This window comes from Typopeltis vanoorti, chromosome 2 (assembly GCF_054136105.1).
Source record: "Typopeltis vanoorti isolate ZY-2024b chromosome 2, IOZ_Tvanoo_1.0, whole genome shotgun sequence".
In the NCBI taxonomy this organism is placed as follows: Eukaryota; Metazoa; Arthropoda; class Arachnida; order Uropygi; family Thelyphonidae; genus Typopeltis; species Typopeltis vanoorti.
Window position 1 is genome coordinate 49,894,097 of NC_143550.1, and position 15,079 is coordinate 49,909,175.

Genomic DNA, 15,079 nt, shown 5'->3' on the forward strand with positions numbered 1-15,079 from the left:
GTTGATAACTGTGGTATTCTCTGTGGTTATCAGCATGGGTTTGTTAAGGGGAGATCATGTTTCACTAACTTACTTATGTACTATAACAAGGTGACAAATACCATGGACAGAGGAGATGCATATACAGTGGTGTACTTGGATTTTCCAAAGGCTTTTGATAGACTGCCACATGACAAGCTCTTAAATAAATTGAAAGAGATGGGATTAGATAACAGACTTCTGTGTTGCATCAGTGACTGCTCAGATAGGTGTCAGAAAGTTGTATATGGGGGTGCAGTATCTCGAAAGAGAAAGGTCACCAGTGGTGTACCACAGGGGTCAGTTTTGGGGCCATTGTTGTTCAATTTGTATGTTAATGATATTGGGTTGGGTTTAACTAGTGATATCCAACTGTTTGCAAATGATGCAAAACTGAGGAGAGCAATGCACAGTCAGGCTGATGTTAATGCCTTACAAGAGGACTTGAATAGATTGCATGAATGGGCAGATAAGTGGAATGTCAGTTCAATGTTGCCAAGTGCAAGGTTTTGAGATTTGGTAAGTAATGATGGGATGCAAAGTATTCACTTGGTGGGTAAACTTTAACAGAAGTAGAGAATATGAGAGATCTAGGAGTGATGGTGGACCTGAAATTCAGGGGCCACATTGCACAAGTTGTGAAGACATCACATCGAATAATGGCAATGATGAGGAGAACCCTGACATGCAGAAATAGAGAGGTTATGATTGCATTGTATAAGGCCTTGATCAGGCCTCATATGAATTATTGTGCACAGATTTGGTCGGAGGGTTTTCATGGTGATGAGGATATGTTGGAAAGTGCACAGAGAAGATTCACAAAGGTAGTCAGTGGTCTTTGGAATGTGGAGTACGAGGACAGATTGAGAGAATGTAAGTTGCAGAGCCTCGTGAATAGGAGGAAGGGGGGGGGGATATGATTGAGACATATAAGCTGGTCAGGAGTTGTTATCAGGTAGACATGGAAGAGATTTTTCATAGAATGGGAGAGGGGAGTAGAACAATAGGCCATTGCTGGAAACTGTATAAGGAGGGTGTAAGCAAAGGAGTGAGAAGCAGGTTCTTTGCATGGAGGGTGGTTGGTGAGTGGAATGCATTGCCTGAGTGTGTTGTGGATGTGGACACATTGAATCAGTTAAGACGTGGTTGGATGAGCATTGCATGCAATAGTGAGTACCTCCCATGATGAGTCTGACTCCATGGAGGTCGGGTGTTGATAATAATAATAAAATTATAATTATTCTCTGACAACTAATTTAAATACATTTATTTTATATTTAAGCAAAACTTCAGTAGTCGAAGATGAAATTAACATTTCAAAATGTCTTGCTCATGACATATAAGAAGAAACATTTAAATCACTACTTTTAAAACATGCCTCATAACTAACTTCTTAACTTTGATTCATTTTTAAATTTTTAATTTGCAAGATATCTGAATTTTAATTCAGATATCCTACACTATCATGATAATTTATTGCAACACCCATAATACCACAAATGTAACCTGGACATTTATCTGTACCAAATCTATTTGTATTCATGCGTATTTTTTCCTTTAGACCTGCTAGTCATACACAAATAGTCATATTTAAATAACAAAGGCTGAAATATACCACATCTATACTTAGAAATTAAAAAATAACAACAATTACAGAAATTATCTTAATTATTGGTTACTTATATATTCTGAAAGAAACAAATCTTATCCCTTTTAAACTATGACTGATTTCTCTACAAAGTATATGTAATTTGCAGCATCATGCCCCATGGGCAATTAATTTGAAGATGTTCCAACATCAAAATAAGCACAATTCCAGTGGAGATAACACATTAAACAAGAAAAATTAATGATATTAATGCTTTTTAATAATGAAAACTTCAGACTGGTCTAAGATACATGAGTGTAAAGAGAATAGAAAATAGAAAATGCTCACCACATTTGGGGAATACCTTATGGAAATGCTTGTATATTGCACTGGTATAGCTACAGAGGGCAATATTGTATATTGCCCTCTATAGCACATCTGACTACAAGAAACAGTGTTAAAGGAGCTAGTTTGTATATCTTAACTTTATGAATCTTTTTTAACATGGTATTATACTGATAGGGATTTGCTTAGGACTTCAGTTTAATAGTGAGAGTTTGTTATAGCAATGTCTAATATACTTCCTCTTTCTTTGGCTAAAATATTTTCTGCCTCGTGCTATCAAATTCATTTGCTGTCTCTGTTGCTTTCCTAATGCCAAAAACTAAAAAATTTTTTTATTTACTTCCGTTATAAGTTGATTTTTCTCCAGTTCAACTTTCTTAACAGTGAAATATTAATTTAATTTTAATCTTTGGAGATTAAAATCTCCATTTAACATACACAACTATAAATGACTTTCCTTTTACAACTGAAATGATTCAGTAGGTAGAAGCATTTGATATCTTAGATGATCTCACACAATCTCCCATGCAGTGAAAGTGATACCCCTCAATAACATACCAATCTCACTGTAGGGGCTTAGACTCTCTTCTATTCGAGTGTACAGCAGTAAAATGGTTCTGCAGACTGGCTGCTAGATAGTACACAGGACCGAACCTGTCAGTAATGAATCTGGATGCTTCCCAATCAACCAGTGTCAAATCCTGCAGCTACTGTATTTTGTCAGTTTGTGACTGGAGGGAGACTAGATACTGTGGCTGTAGGGGGGAACTGTTGAGGCTACTCCTGGACAGGAGACTGAATTCCCTCTGTGTGGGCGGTATGTTTGCAAGTCTGTCACCTTTCTCTGCATGCTCGACTTTCTCTTTATCTCTTCCTAATCAAATATAATGGACCAAACCCAAAGAAATGCAACTTAACTGCAGATCACAAAAATTCTCCCACAAAAAAGTTTAAAAAAAACTCAAAAAATATAAAAAAAAAAAATTCAACCAAAAGAATTATAAAAAACAGAAATCCAGTTAAACAACCCACCAACATTAATTCTTGTCAAAAAAATAAAAAAATTCTACATCCACTTCACCAACATTTGTGACCTTAACAACAATATAAATGGTGTGCACCACCACCTACAGTCATCTAAATCAGACGTACTATTCTTATCAGAACCCTCAATAACAATATCAACAGCCACTATCCACCTCAACTGCCCAAACTACACATTACATAGCTCTTTCTGCTACAAGGGCAGCACTTGTGCATTCATCAGAACTGACACACACACACACATACTATGCCAGACTGCACATCCTTGAGACCGCAGCGAGAGATATGCAGGCACAGTAAGTTAAAAAAAATAATCCACAAAAAAATCATAAAAATTCTGGCAATGAAGTCTTCATGTGCTCTTATAGGATATGAACATGGAAACATTCCATGTTCAGATCCTAGTCATAAAACAGACTATGCAGTGCTCACACATCCAAAGCCTTAAGATCTACAACCAGCATCTTGAACATTGATCTTCATAACATTCTTCAGTGAGATTTATCACAACCTTTAAGTCACCTTTAATACTCTCACAACACTACTGTCTTTTTTTTTCTAAAAAAACCTTTGTTTGGTTCATCTCCCCTTACATTTGATAACACTCAGTCAGGGTAGAGGTGACATTCATCTCTACCCTTTCTTGGTGCAAACACATCAAATTTATAGTGATAGTTTTTGCTCAAGATGTTAAATTTTCATCTCTCAAACTACTAACTTGTACAAATCTCAAATCTGCCCAACTTTAGAATATTATCTTTGATTTGGAGCAGTGCACCAAATACTTCTCAAAAAATTCTTGGTGCTGTCCCAAGAAGCCAGTTTGGTCACCTGACAATCCCACTAAACTGGCTTCTGCCAGTTTGGTGGGATAACAGTTGAACTGCATCTTTCATCCCATCTACTTCTTTCCCTAGAACAGCCTACCCAATGACATTAAAGACTATAACCTCCAACTTCTCCATAAAGAACATTAACAGAATACTTCTTTCTTCTCAGTGTGAGAGCAATACATATAAACTGGATATTTGGAATAATTATTTTGAAAAATTATTAAACAAAGTAATAAGTGATAGAACAACTGTAAAAAAAAAAAAAATGCTGAAATGTGGAAAGACAGCTGAAGTATATGATATTACATTTGAAATATATTAGTATCAAAGTTTTGCATTGTGGCCACTGCAATCCAGACAGTTTGGCTACAAGGTCAAAGTTTGATGACTGAAGCAGAACCTTTATTGTACCAATTTATAAAAAGGAAAATAAAAATGAATATGAGAATTATAGAGAAATGTCCATAATCAGTGTTTCACGAAAGATTTATGTGAGACACTCGAGAAAAGGCTAAAATAATTGAAAGGAACACTAGTAACAATGGATTTATATAGCCAAATAAGATCAGAATTTACAATTAAAAAAGTCATTGAATCACAAGGATTCTGTTTAAGCTTTATTGATCTCAATAAAGCATATGGGGAGGGGGAGACATTAAGAAATTAAACATATATGGTTGAAAGAGACCTTATACAGAGTGATACCTAGCTTATATCTTAACACTTATATGGTTTAATGAATATTCACCACAGACATTATCAGGGATATAATATAATTTAATTGGTAATCCACTGACTGTATTCCATTCCTTTAACTTTGTTCTACACTGATGATGTAGTTACTTTCAGTATGAAATATTTGTACTTTTAACTCATTAAAGTTATTACTGTTGGTTTTATATGTGTTAAGTTATTAATTATTAATATTAAAAACAAGGGGAAATGATCAGACTTTGTCTAAAGTCCTAAGGAGGGATTGCCTCCTTCTTTGGAGTAGGATATTCATGTTATTGAAGTTATGCTGATTTTTAAAACTAAACAATGAGATTTAACTAGAATTAGTTTAAGTATGCATAATTTACCATTAAGCTATGTGTTGCTTTGTATAATTTTTTTTATTTTTTTTTTAAGAGGAAAAACCTAACATTTGTATGAGGCTGGCTAACTACCTTCAGATAAACCCATCAAAAAGGTTCTTGGCATTTTAAACAGGAGTGAACCTATGTTTTGGCTCATGCACATCACTAATGTACTATAATTCACATGAAAACACAAAGAAATAAGTAAATATTTATTTAAAGACAATATTTCAGTTTCAATATTACAGGCCATCATTAGTGGCAACAATAATTAATTACACAGTAGAATGCAAAGAATGGATCGATTTGAAAATGTGAGAGAGCTGCATGTTAACATGTTAATTAACTTATAATTAACTATCATTACTTCTTTCCTTGTGTTTCTGTGTGAATCAAAGAAACCTAATGGCAGAAGCATCCCTTAAAGAAAAAATACTAATGTACTATAGGTCTACAACCTTTTGTGGGTGTAAAACACAGTAAACACAAAAGATTGCAAATCATTTTTATTAAAATTAATTTATCATTATAAGCAAAATATAAAACTAGCAAGAAAGGATATTAAAGAAGCATAAAATATGGCAAAAAAAAAAAAAATCCTCAAAGCTCATGCTTGTTTGCAGTGTAATGAAGAGCACCATCATTACCAAATGAGCTACAGAAGCTAAGATATAAGGGTGTGCATTAAAGAATAACTGATTATAAAATATTTTGAGAAATCTTCAAATCAAAGCAAGGTCAGGAACTTTTTGTAAAAATCTGAAATAAAATACTTTAAGAAATTATAAAATTTGTGTATTCAAATATTTTAATGCTAATAGACTGTTTGGCTTAACCAGCAACACACAAATACAAATTACAGCTTTTCTATTTTTGTTTCCATATTTGTTTAAATCAATTGATCATTTGAAACTTCAAATGCAAAGAGAGCAGAATAATAAAAAAAAATTGGAGGGGGGGGGGGTATTTCAGTTTAATGAACTTGTAAGAAAAAGGTGTAAGTGCATAAGGGAGGTATACCCTACATAATGAAGCAAATAAAGTCAAACTTACCCATAAGATGCAAAAAACTGACAATCATCTCGTAAATCCATAGCTACTTTCTTAAAAACGTTATAAATTGGTGATTCATTAGAACTCAAATAAGCTATAACACTCCTTTTGTTTTCCTGTAATAAATTTTATTTTTTTAACATGGATTTTCTTAAAAGTAATATGCAATCTTAAAAACATTTATGAGAGAAAATGTAATGCATTTTAAATAATTCAATAAGTAATAAAATTATTTTGAAAAATTCAGAAACATAAAAACAAAGCCCTTTAAGGAGATTGAACTGTATCATATAAAAATTGTCACTAAAATTAATCTATAACAACCATAAGTAAAATATCAAACAGGTAAGAAAGGATAAAAGAAATAAAAATTCCTCAAAATGCCTATGCTTCTTTTCATTTAGGGTCAACCCAAAATTCATCAAATAAAATGTCCAAAATATGAAGAGTAAGTAAAAATAACTGCAATGTTGTCTGTTTTTATATTTTTTAATCAACTTCCCTGGAAAATGTCCATGGAAGCCTATAACACACTATGATAACCATCCTGTAATCTTTCTTCAAAATGCTATAAATTAATGACTTCCTAGAATTCAATGTCATCTGAGTAAGGTAAAACGGACCATGGCATAAATATGACAGGAATATTATTTTTGAAAATAATGTAGGAAAAATAAGGAATCTATATTATTTAAAAATAGTTTTTGATTGACTTCCATTGCAACGAAAGTTTTTCAAATCAAATAATTATAGCATCTAAAACATAATTTACTGCACAATCAGATACATGGCAAAAATTTCCCATTATTGGACAATGTTTAAACTATAATTCAAGGGTATAACAAAGGACATAATGATGGAGACAAAAAAACTAAGAGTGTTTACATTAGAATATTAAGTTTAATGTTTAAAATCAGAGTTTAATATTCTGAAGTATATTAGCAAGAAAAAAAAATGCATTTCCATACACATGGTTTCCAAAGACTTTGTACTAAAAGATTTCTGATTTAACATTTTTCTATATTACAAACACTGCATTTTTTTCATGCATTCTCATGTATTCTTCTTCTGCAGCTTCTCCCACTTAAGTGGGGTTACTGTTGATGATGAGTCTCCTCCACATCCTCCTGTCTTGAGCTGTCACCCCATCCAAGTTCTTCATCCTCAACTCATGTATTGGCATACAAAATTTGAGGTAAGTTTTTCTGTATTATAAAATATATATGTTTACACAAGAATATTATTTAATTTGCCAAATATTTTAGTCTGAATATTACAGACCATCTTCAGTGGCTACATAGGAATAGTTTTAAAAAACAAGGTGGAATACGAACAATTGATCATTCACAAATAGAACGAGCCGCATGATGTCATATCGCTAAGTATTAAAAGAGTAAACATTTTTTTATCAGTCATTATTAAATTAAAGATATTAATTCAGAAATTCATGTAATAATCTTGACATTAGACTAATATAGGAAATTAAAAAAAAAATAATAATAATTAATGTGTTATCCTGATTAAACTTTCCCAAATTTTTGATACATATATACAGTCATTATGATTCAAGTTAGGATGTTGAAGTAAGGCCTCCACACTTTCTTTAAATAAATGTTCAAATTTATAGCAACATCTGTGCAGGAGGTGAGTCTTGGACCAAAGGGTGTTGTGGCTTGTTTCTATTCCGTGCTGAGCTAATCTAGATTTCTCGGGTTTGTTGTGTTGAATGGAGGATTGATGCTCTTGAATTCTTTTATCTCTTCATAGAGAAATATTTCTCTCTATTTTCTCTCTACACCCCCCCCCTGCATAATGTATAACATCATACATCTCCTAGGAGATGTGTTTTACATTATGGGTAATACTAAGGTTAGTGATCAGAGCTTACCCCAACTTTACTATGAGTTGCCCCTATCATGAAAGGTTTGTTTACGCTTGGATCTGCCAAAACTCTTGTAGTTTTTCTCAATTTGGCTTTTAAATAATGTTGGATTCAATATCCACTTAATTTGAGCATATATATATATATATATATAATTATATAATAACATGAATAACTTCACTCGTTCAGGATCAAACAATGTACAGGAAATGATCACCATTTAAGTTTTTAGCAGGTTGACACACTGAATATCAGATTTAAAAAAAATTAAGAAAGTTTTAAAAGAATCAACATAACAGCTTTCACTGGTGAACTGCTGACACAAATATAGAAATATTCAAGAAAAAATAAGTTTTGAAAACAAAAACCAAACCTTGGAGATTCAGTGGAAGACTGAAGAAAATGCTAATCAATTCAGCCAAGAAGTGTGTGATGAAATTGTTAAAGAGACAGTCATGGAAAAGAAGAAAGCATGACAAATATTCCTAGCAAGCAAGTCAGCATGTGCACTGAGAGAATACAGAGAAGAATATAAGACAAGTAATGTGTAAAATATCTAAGTGAAAATCATGAAAAGACTAAAGATAAAGAAGATAATTATATGCAAGGTTGCAAAATGTTCTGGAACCTACTGAAAAAAATTAGAAATACAGGAATGAATACTGTAAAAGGAAATCACAAATGATAAAGGTAACAAGAAAACTGAGGATAAAGACACCCTAGTTTTGTTTTCTTAATGTAACTCCCACTCACAAAATGTAAACCTATAATACAATAACACCATGGATGGGGTAAGGATTTTTTTTCTCTTATTAATTTTTATATATTCTTTTTGTAATTTTTTTACAATTTGTAAACCTTGCTCTAGAGATCGAGCACAGAATTTTTTAAGTGACTTCGGGTTTCCAATAAGTAGGTTGGAGGTCTCGCACTGGGCAAGGAATTTCATCAACCACCTGAAGACAATCACAAACATCCCATGGCCAAATTCCAATCTACAGCCTGTTGGTTGGAGAGCAGATATGTTATCCAATCAACCAACCAAGACAAGCTAATTACTCTGAAAGATTACTAAATAAAATAAGAACAGAAGTAGAAAATATTCAAGAGGAAAGCAATCAGGAGTACAATTATACCAGGTAGACAAAACCATAAAAAATTTGAAATGTGGAAAGACATGTATACTAAATTAGATGATATTCGACCAGATATGTGCAGATATAGAACATAAATTTTACAGTGGCTGCACATGATAATTCAGGTTGCATTCCACATGACTGGATACAATTCTCATAGTACCCATCTATATACAGAGAAATAAAAATGAATGTAAGAATTACTGAAGAATTTCACTACTAAGTGTTCCAGGTAAGATTTATGCAAGCATACTAAAGACAATGCTAAGAAAAATTGCAGAAGAGAAAACTGAAGAACAACAGTCAGAATTAAGTCACATAGTTTTTTTATTTTTTTTAATATGACTTCCACACATGCATGCATAAGAAGCCACAAGGTCAACAGCAAATACACACCATGTGAGGGTGGTCTGAAAAGTTCTCGGCCTAACAATGAAAAAACGAATTTATAATTTCAAATTTATTTTTATTTTCAACATAATCTCCCTTAATACATTTATTCCAGCGATGCTGCAGTGTGATTATCCCATGCAGTAAGATCTTCAAAATACCGATCTACAGCTGCAATCGCCTCTTGATTTGAAGAAAAACACTGACCAGCGAGGAAGAGTTTTAGTTCTGGGTAGAAATAGAAGCCAGAGGGAGTCAAATCTAGGGAATAGGGTGGATGTTCCAACAATTCATTGCACAGAACCCTTAATTTTCCCACTGCCAAAACACCTTTGTGGGTGGGTGGGTCCTCATGAAAGATGATTTCTCACAAATTTTTTCGTCTAGTCTGGTTAAAAGATCGGAATAATATTCCCCAGTTATTGTTTTACCCTTTTGAAGATAATAATAAACAAAATGCCTTGAGCATCCCAAAACACTGATGCCATGACTTTTCCTGCTGATGGAACCGACTTTGTCTTCTTTGGTGCTGAACTACCAACTTCTGTCCACTGTTTTGACTGCTGTTTGGATTCTGGTGTGTCATGGCGAATCCCAGTCTCATCCATAGTAATAAATACATGCACAAAATCAGTTTTATTCTTGTTAAAATGCTCCAAGCACTGTTCAGAGATTTGCTTGATCTGCTGTGAGCAAGCGCGGCACCCATCTCGCACAAAGCTTTTTCATTTGCAAATCTTCATGCAAAATATATCCTGCACGTTCTTTTGAAATGCCTATAGTCTCATCAGTTTCACACACTTTGACTCGCTGGTCATCAAATACCATATTGTGCACTTGATCAATGATTTCTGGTATTGTTACTTTTAGGATGTCCTTCACATTGATCATCTTCAAGGCTGGTACGGCCACGTTTAAACTCGGCAGCCCATTTCTTAATTGTCGAAAACGAAGGAGTGCCCCAAAACTTTTATGAACTTTGAATGAATTTCTTTTGGCATTAAACCTTCTTTATAACTGCACGATACTCAATTTTATCCATTTCACACTTTTGCTTCAGACAGCTGTATAAAAAAAAACTACTTGATAGAATGATTTGCAAAAAAACTTGCCAATAGTGTTGCCATCTATGGTCGAGGCCGAGAACTTTTCAGACCACCCTCATATAACCCTCATGTTAACATGAGTTATAGAAGATGGTAAAGTCATCCACATACAAGACATGAGCATTAATTACTGTTGGTGGAGGTTGTTCTGTTATTGAGTTGATTGACCTTGATTGCAAAAAGCATGACTCTTAAAAACAGAATCTTGTAGAACACCCTCTTCTTGGTTATAGGAGGTAGGAGAGGGCAGGTTCAGTTAGATGAATGAGAAGTTCTTGATAAAAAAAAAAAAAAGGGATATTCTCACTAAATCAAAATTATGTTTTTGGAAGTCAGATTATGTTCTAAAAAAGGTCGTTTCTCTTCAGAAACCATAAAAATGAGAGTTAACCATTTTCTTTCTTTCAGAATCTTGCTCAAGCAGTTGGTTAGAGAAATTGGAGAACAGTTATTGGGGAATTTTGGATCCTTCCCTGGCTTAGCAAAGACAATTATAATCACCTTCTGAAAGGTATCCGGAATATACTCTCATAGAAAATTCTGTTGGAAAGGTGCAGCAGTTGATCCACGGCTGATGCTGTCCGATGTTTTACCATCTCGTAATGGATATTATCTGGACAATTAAGCAATGCTGCTTCCATTTCTTCTTTGGTAAATGGTTTGCTGTATTTTCTGTGATGTTCAAAGAAAAACTGATTTGTTATTCTGCTTTGCTTTTTTGACAAGAAACTTGGATGGATAAAAAGATGATGCTGATGTCTTTACAAAAGCCCCAAGTGTTTCAGCAACTGTACAACCACTGAGCTCAAGGATAGAGAGCTTGTGAGTGGTATATCTGCTGTTTATTTTCTGGATTTTTTTCCCAAACTTCTTTGCTGCTGGTGGATCTTGATATAGAAGTAAATTCAATCCAGAGTTCCTTTTGGCTCTGATGCCTGATGTGTCTTGCATGGGCTCAAGTTTGTTTGAAAGCAATTCGGTTTGTTGTTGTGGGATATTTGCAGAAAATACCCCAAACTTTCTTCTGGGCTTCTTTGGCTGATGTGCAATCATCATCATTCCACTATGGCTTAGGAAAACATAGGAACAGTCTATATGTTTTAGGAATTGCAGCTGTAATTTCAGCTATAATACATTGTTATGCTTCACTGACTGTTGCAGAATTAACAGTTCTGCAACAGTTAGAAAGGTGGAGCAATCAGCAATCTATATCTGTGATGTACATGGTTGCCTGTGTAGAAGACTGGATATCACAGGAAAGGGATTGGTCCCAAATAGGTTGTAGTTGCTTTTCCCACTTAAACAGTGGGAAAAGGAAGGGTGAGCAGATAGTTAAGTCAATGGCAGTGAATATAGGCATAAGTAAGTTATGGCTTCCTGTGTTTAATAAGAAGAGATTTCTGACCCTTGTAGGCAAGCTTACTAGCTGAATGAGCTTGGCTGGGTGATTCAGGACCACCCATCTTGCCAAAGCACTACCGCAAATCATTAGGATCTTAGTGACAGTGGTCTGGAATACAAGATAGGAAAAAAGACTCAGGAGAAGTAGAGTGAAGAATATGGGAAGAAAAGCACAAAGAGTCAGTCCAAGAAGAGAGATCTGATCTTGACTGTTAAGTTGAGCATTATCAAAAGCAAGTGGAGAAGACCTAAGGACTTTTTTTTTGTTGGAAATAGGAAACTGTGCTTTGGACTTTCACTTGAAAGACACACAGTTGAGAAATCATGGAAATATAACAAGGATCTATATTTGGAAATATAGATCCTTGACAGAAGTCAAAAAACAAGGATCCATATCTTAGTTTTAATAGATCTGGAAAAGGCAAATGAACAGGTGCACCAAGAGAAAAGCTGTTCGAAATGCTAAAATTATATAATGTAAGCAGGATATTATATTGAGAAAGTATAGTCTATATTTGAATGGTAAGTCAGCTGTTAGAATTGAAGATGTACAGAAAAGATGGTTTGATGTAAATCAGGTGTGAGACAAAGGTGTATGTTATCCCCACTGTTATTTAGCATTTGTGAAAATGTGGCAATGGACCTGATATTGAGAAATATTCATCTCAGCTCTACTTTATGCAGATGCTAATACTTGTAGATTAATCCAGTACAAGCTTGCAGGGTTCCTTAACTAGGTTGATAATTATCAACCTAGTTAAGGTTGCACTTTGTTACACTAATTATAATTAGTGTAACAAATTTGGCATGAAAAATTATAACAAAATGACAAAGACTAAGAAAATAGGCAAAAATGCTGAAAACATCAACTACATTCTGAATGGAAAACAATGTGACAAAAATTGGTTAGAGAGTCAAATGAATAAATTTATATGGAATAAGAGAGAAATTAGTCAAAACACTAAACAAGCTGTATGCAAGACAGCATTCAAACTACAGGGTGCCCACATTGGACCTCCCTAGTTTCAATGTGTTACTACTACTTAAGTATATGGACTATGGTGTTGAAATTATACAAATGAGAAGGAACACTCACTAAGTTTTTATAAAAAAATCAGTACACTTCCATGTGTGCTCCTTTAGTAGCATGCACAATGTCAAGTTGATAGTCTATCTCTGATCAAGTTTGCTGAAGCATGTCAAGGATGAAGGACACAGCAGCAGAAATGCAATGTTTCAGGTTCTCTAGGCTGTCCGTTTTAGTTGCATAGACTGTGTCCCTTACATATCCCCACAAGAAACATCAAGTGGGTAAGATCCGGTGATCGTGGTGGCCAGGAAATAGGTCCTCCACATCCGATCCACTGCTGAGGGAGGACCCTGTCAAGAGTTGTATGGACCGTCAAATGCCAGTGTGGTGAGGCACCATCCTGTTGTAGGAGGATATGTATTTGTAAGTCTTCGAGTTGTGGAAAGACGATATTTTCCAGCATGTCGAGGTAAATCATTCTGTTAATATTGCTTTCCATGAAAAAAATTGGGCCAATGATAGCATTTTGCATTATACCACACCAGACATTTACCTTGGGACTGTCACCCATGTGTTCCATGACAGAGTGAGGATTTTCGCTTCCCCATATCCTGACATTATGCCTGTTCGCTTTTTCAGTGACATGAAAAGTGGCTTTGTCTGAAAAGCAAATTGAAAAGAAAATCTGGATTCTCGTTGACACGTTCTAGAATTTCAGTAGCAAACATTACAATGTTATGGCCTATCATTTTGTTTGATTTCCTGCAACACCTGCACTTTGTATACATGTAGATGCAACTTATGATGGACAACCTTGTGTGCAGTGGAGCAAGGTATTTGCAGTTCATGTGACTCTCCTAACGGATTTTGTTGGGCTTTGTGCAAAGGTCTCGCAAATCCTCTCTACTTTCTCTTCCAATATTGGCTGCTTCCTTCCTCCATGTTGTTTTGAAATGCTTCCTCTCATTAGGAAATTTTCTTTCCACAAATGGATACTCTTGGTGTCGAGTGCTGCCTTTCTGTATGTGTTGCCACCTGATGGAACTTATGCCACACTGCTTTGATTGATTTCAGCTTAGCTAACCACCTCACAACTTTCTCTGCTTCTGAAACCATGTTTAAAACTATGACAGCTTTTTCCAGCAGCACCACCACCACACTGCAATGCAGGAAAAAATTCTGTATGAAACTTGTAGTCTGGAACATTTGAACAACCCAAACCTTACATATTTCCGCATTTCGATTTTTTACTGAGGAAAATTAGATGAGTAAACAGATCACATCAATGGCAGAACCATATTAAAAATAAGGATATTAGGAAGTAATCTGACAATTGACCAACAGTACTATTCAACAGTTCATGCAGGATGAACTGTTGAACATTGAACTTTGAAGGATTCTCTTGAATGTCTCTGATGCTTCATTGCAAAAAGAATTTACAAAAGTGAAGCTCAGTCAAATATTAAACAATTTACCCAGGAAGAAAAATAAGCCTCAATTACCTCCAGAACATATCGTAATTAACCAGGCACATTCAGTGTTGGCCACAACTATGCCGTAACTCCAAAAGAAATACCCAGTCTGCAAATTATAGCAAAAATAGCATGAAGCATCTATACTCCCCTCCAATATACTGCACCAGAATATTATCACCAAACAGATAAGGATGATACTTGATCACTTCGAATACAATAAAAAATATCAATTTTACCCAAAAATCTATCTACATACCATCTAGTTGACACAAACCTATCCAAACACAAAGAAACCCTTGAAAAATTATTGGACAAAACTGCTTAAATAATCTGAAATGGAGATGACAGACATATGAGTTCTAAGAAAGAACAGAAAAAGCTTGATATTGTTAGCATTAAGGAATGTGTTAGAATTTCAGGTGATATGGTTACTTAAACAGAAAGAGAGAGAAAAGGTTAGCAAAACAATGGAAATACTAGAGTTCTGACAGATAACAGATTAATATGAAAAAAAAAATTGTTGAAAGAAAGTTAGTAATGATGTAACCTTTTATGTACTCTTACCATATTCTGTATATCTCCTGCAGTAAGTACATGTAAGGAATTTGATGATGCCCTTCTTTAGCATTCTAGTCACCTGGCTATCCAAACTAGAAAGTACACATCCATCAGTTTATCAAGACCACCACCACTACATCC

General features: G+C 34.5%; 1 protein-coding gene across 1 annotated transcript in view; it reads right to left on the minus strand.

Moving 5' to 3' along the window:
* ERp44 (Endoplasmic reticulum protein 44) overlaps nucleotides 1-15,079 on the minus strand; it is a 196,800-nt gene that overhangs the window by 92,325 nt on the left and 89,396 nt on the right. Inside the window, exon 6 of the mRNA XM_090404875.1 lies at nucleotides 5,961-6,076. Within this exon, the coding sequence (XP_090261001.1) occupies nucleotides 5,961-6,076 (116 nt within the window). The remainder of the gene's footprint in view (nucleotides 1-5,960; nucleotides 6,077-15,079) is intronic.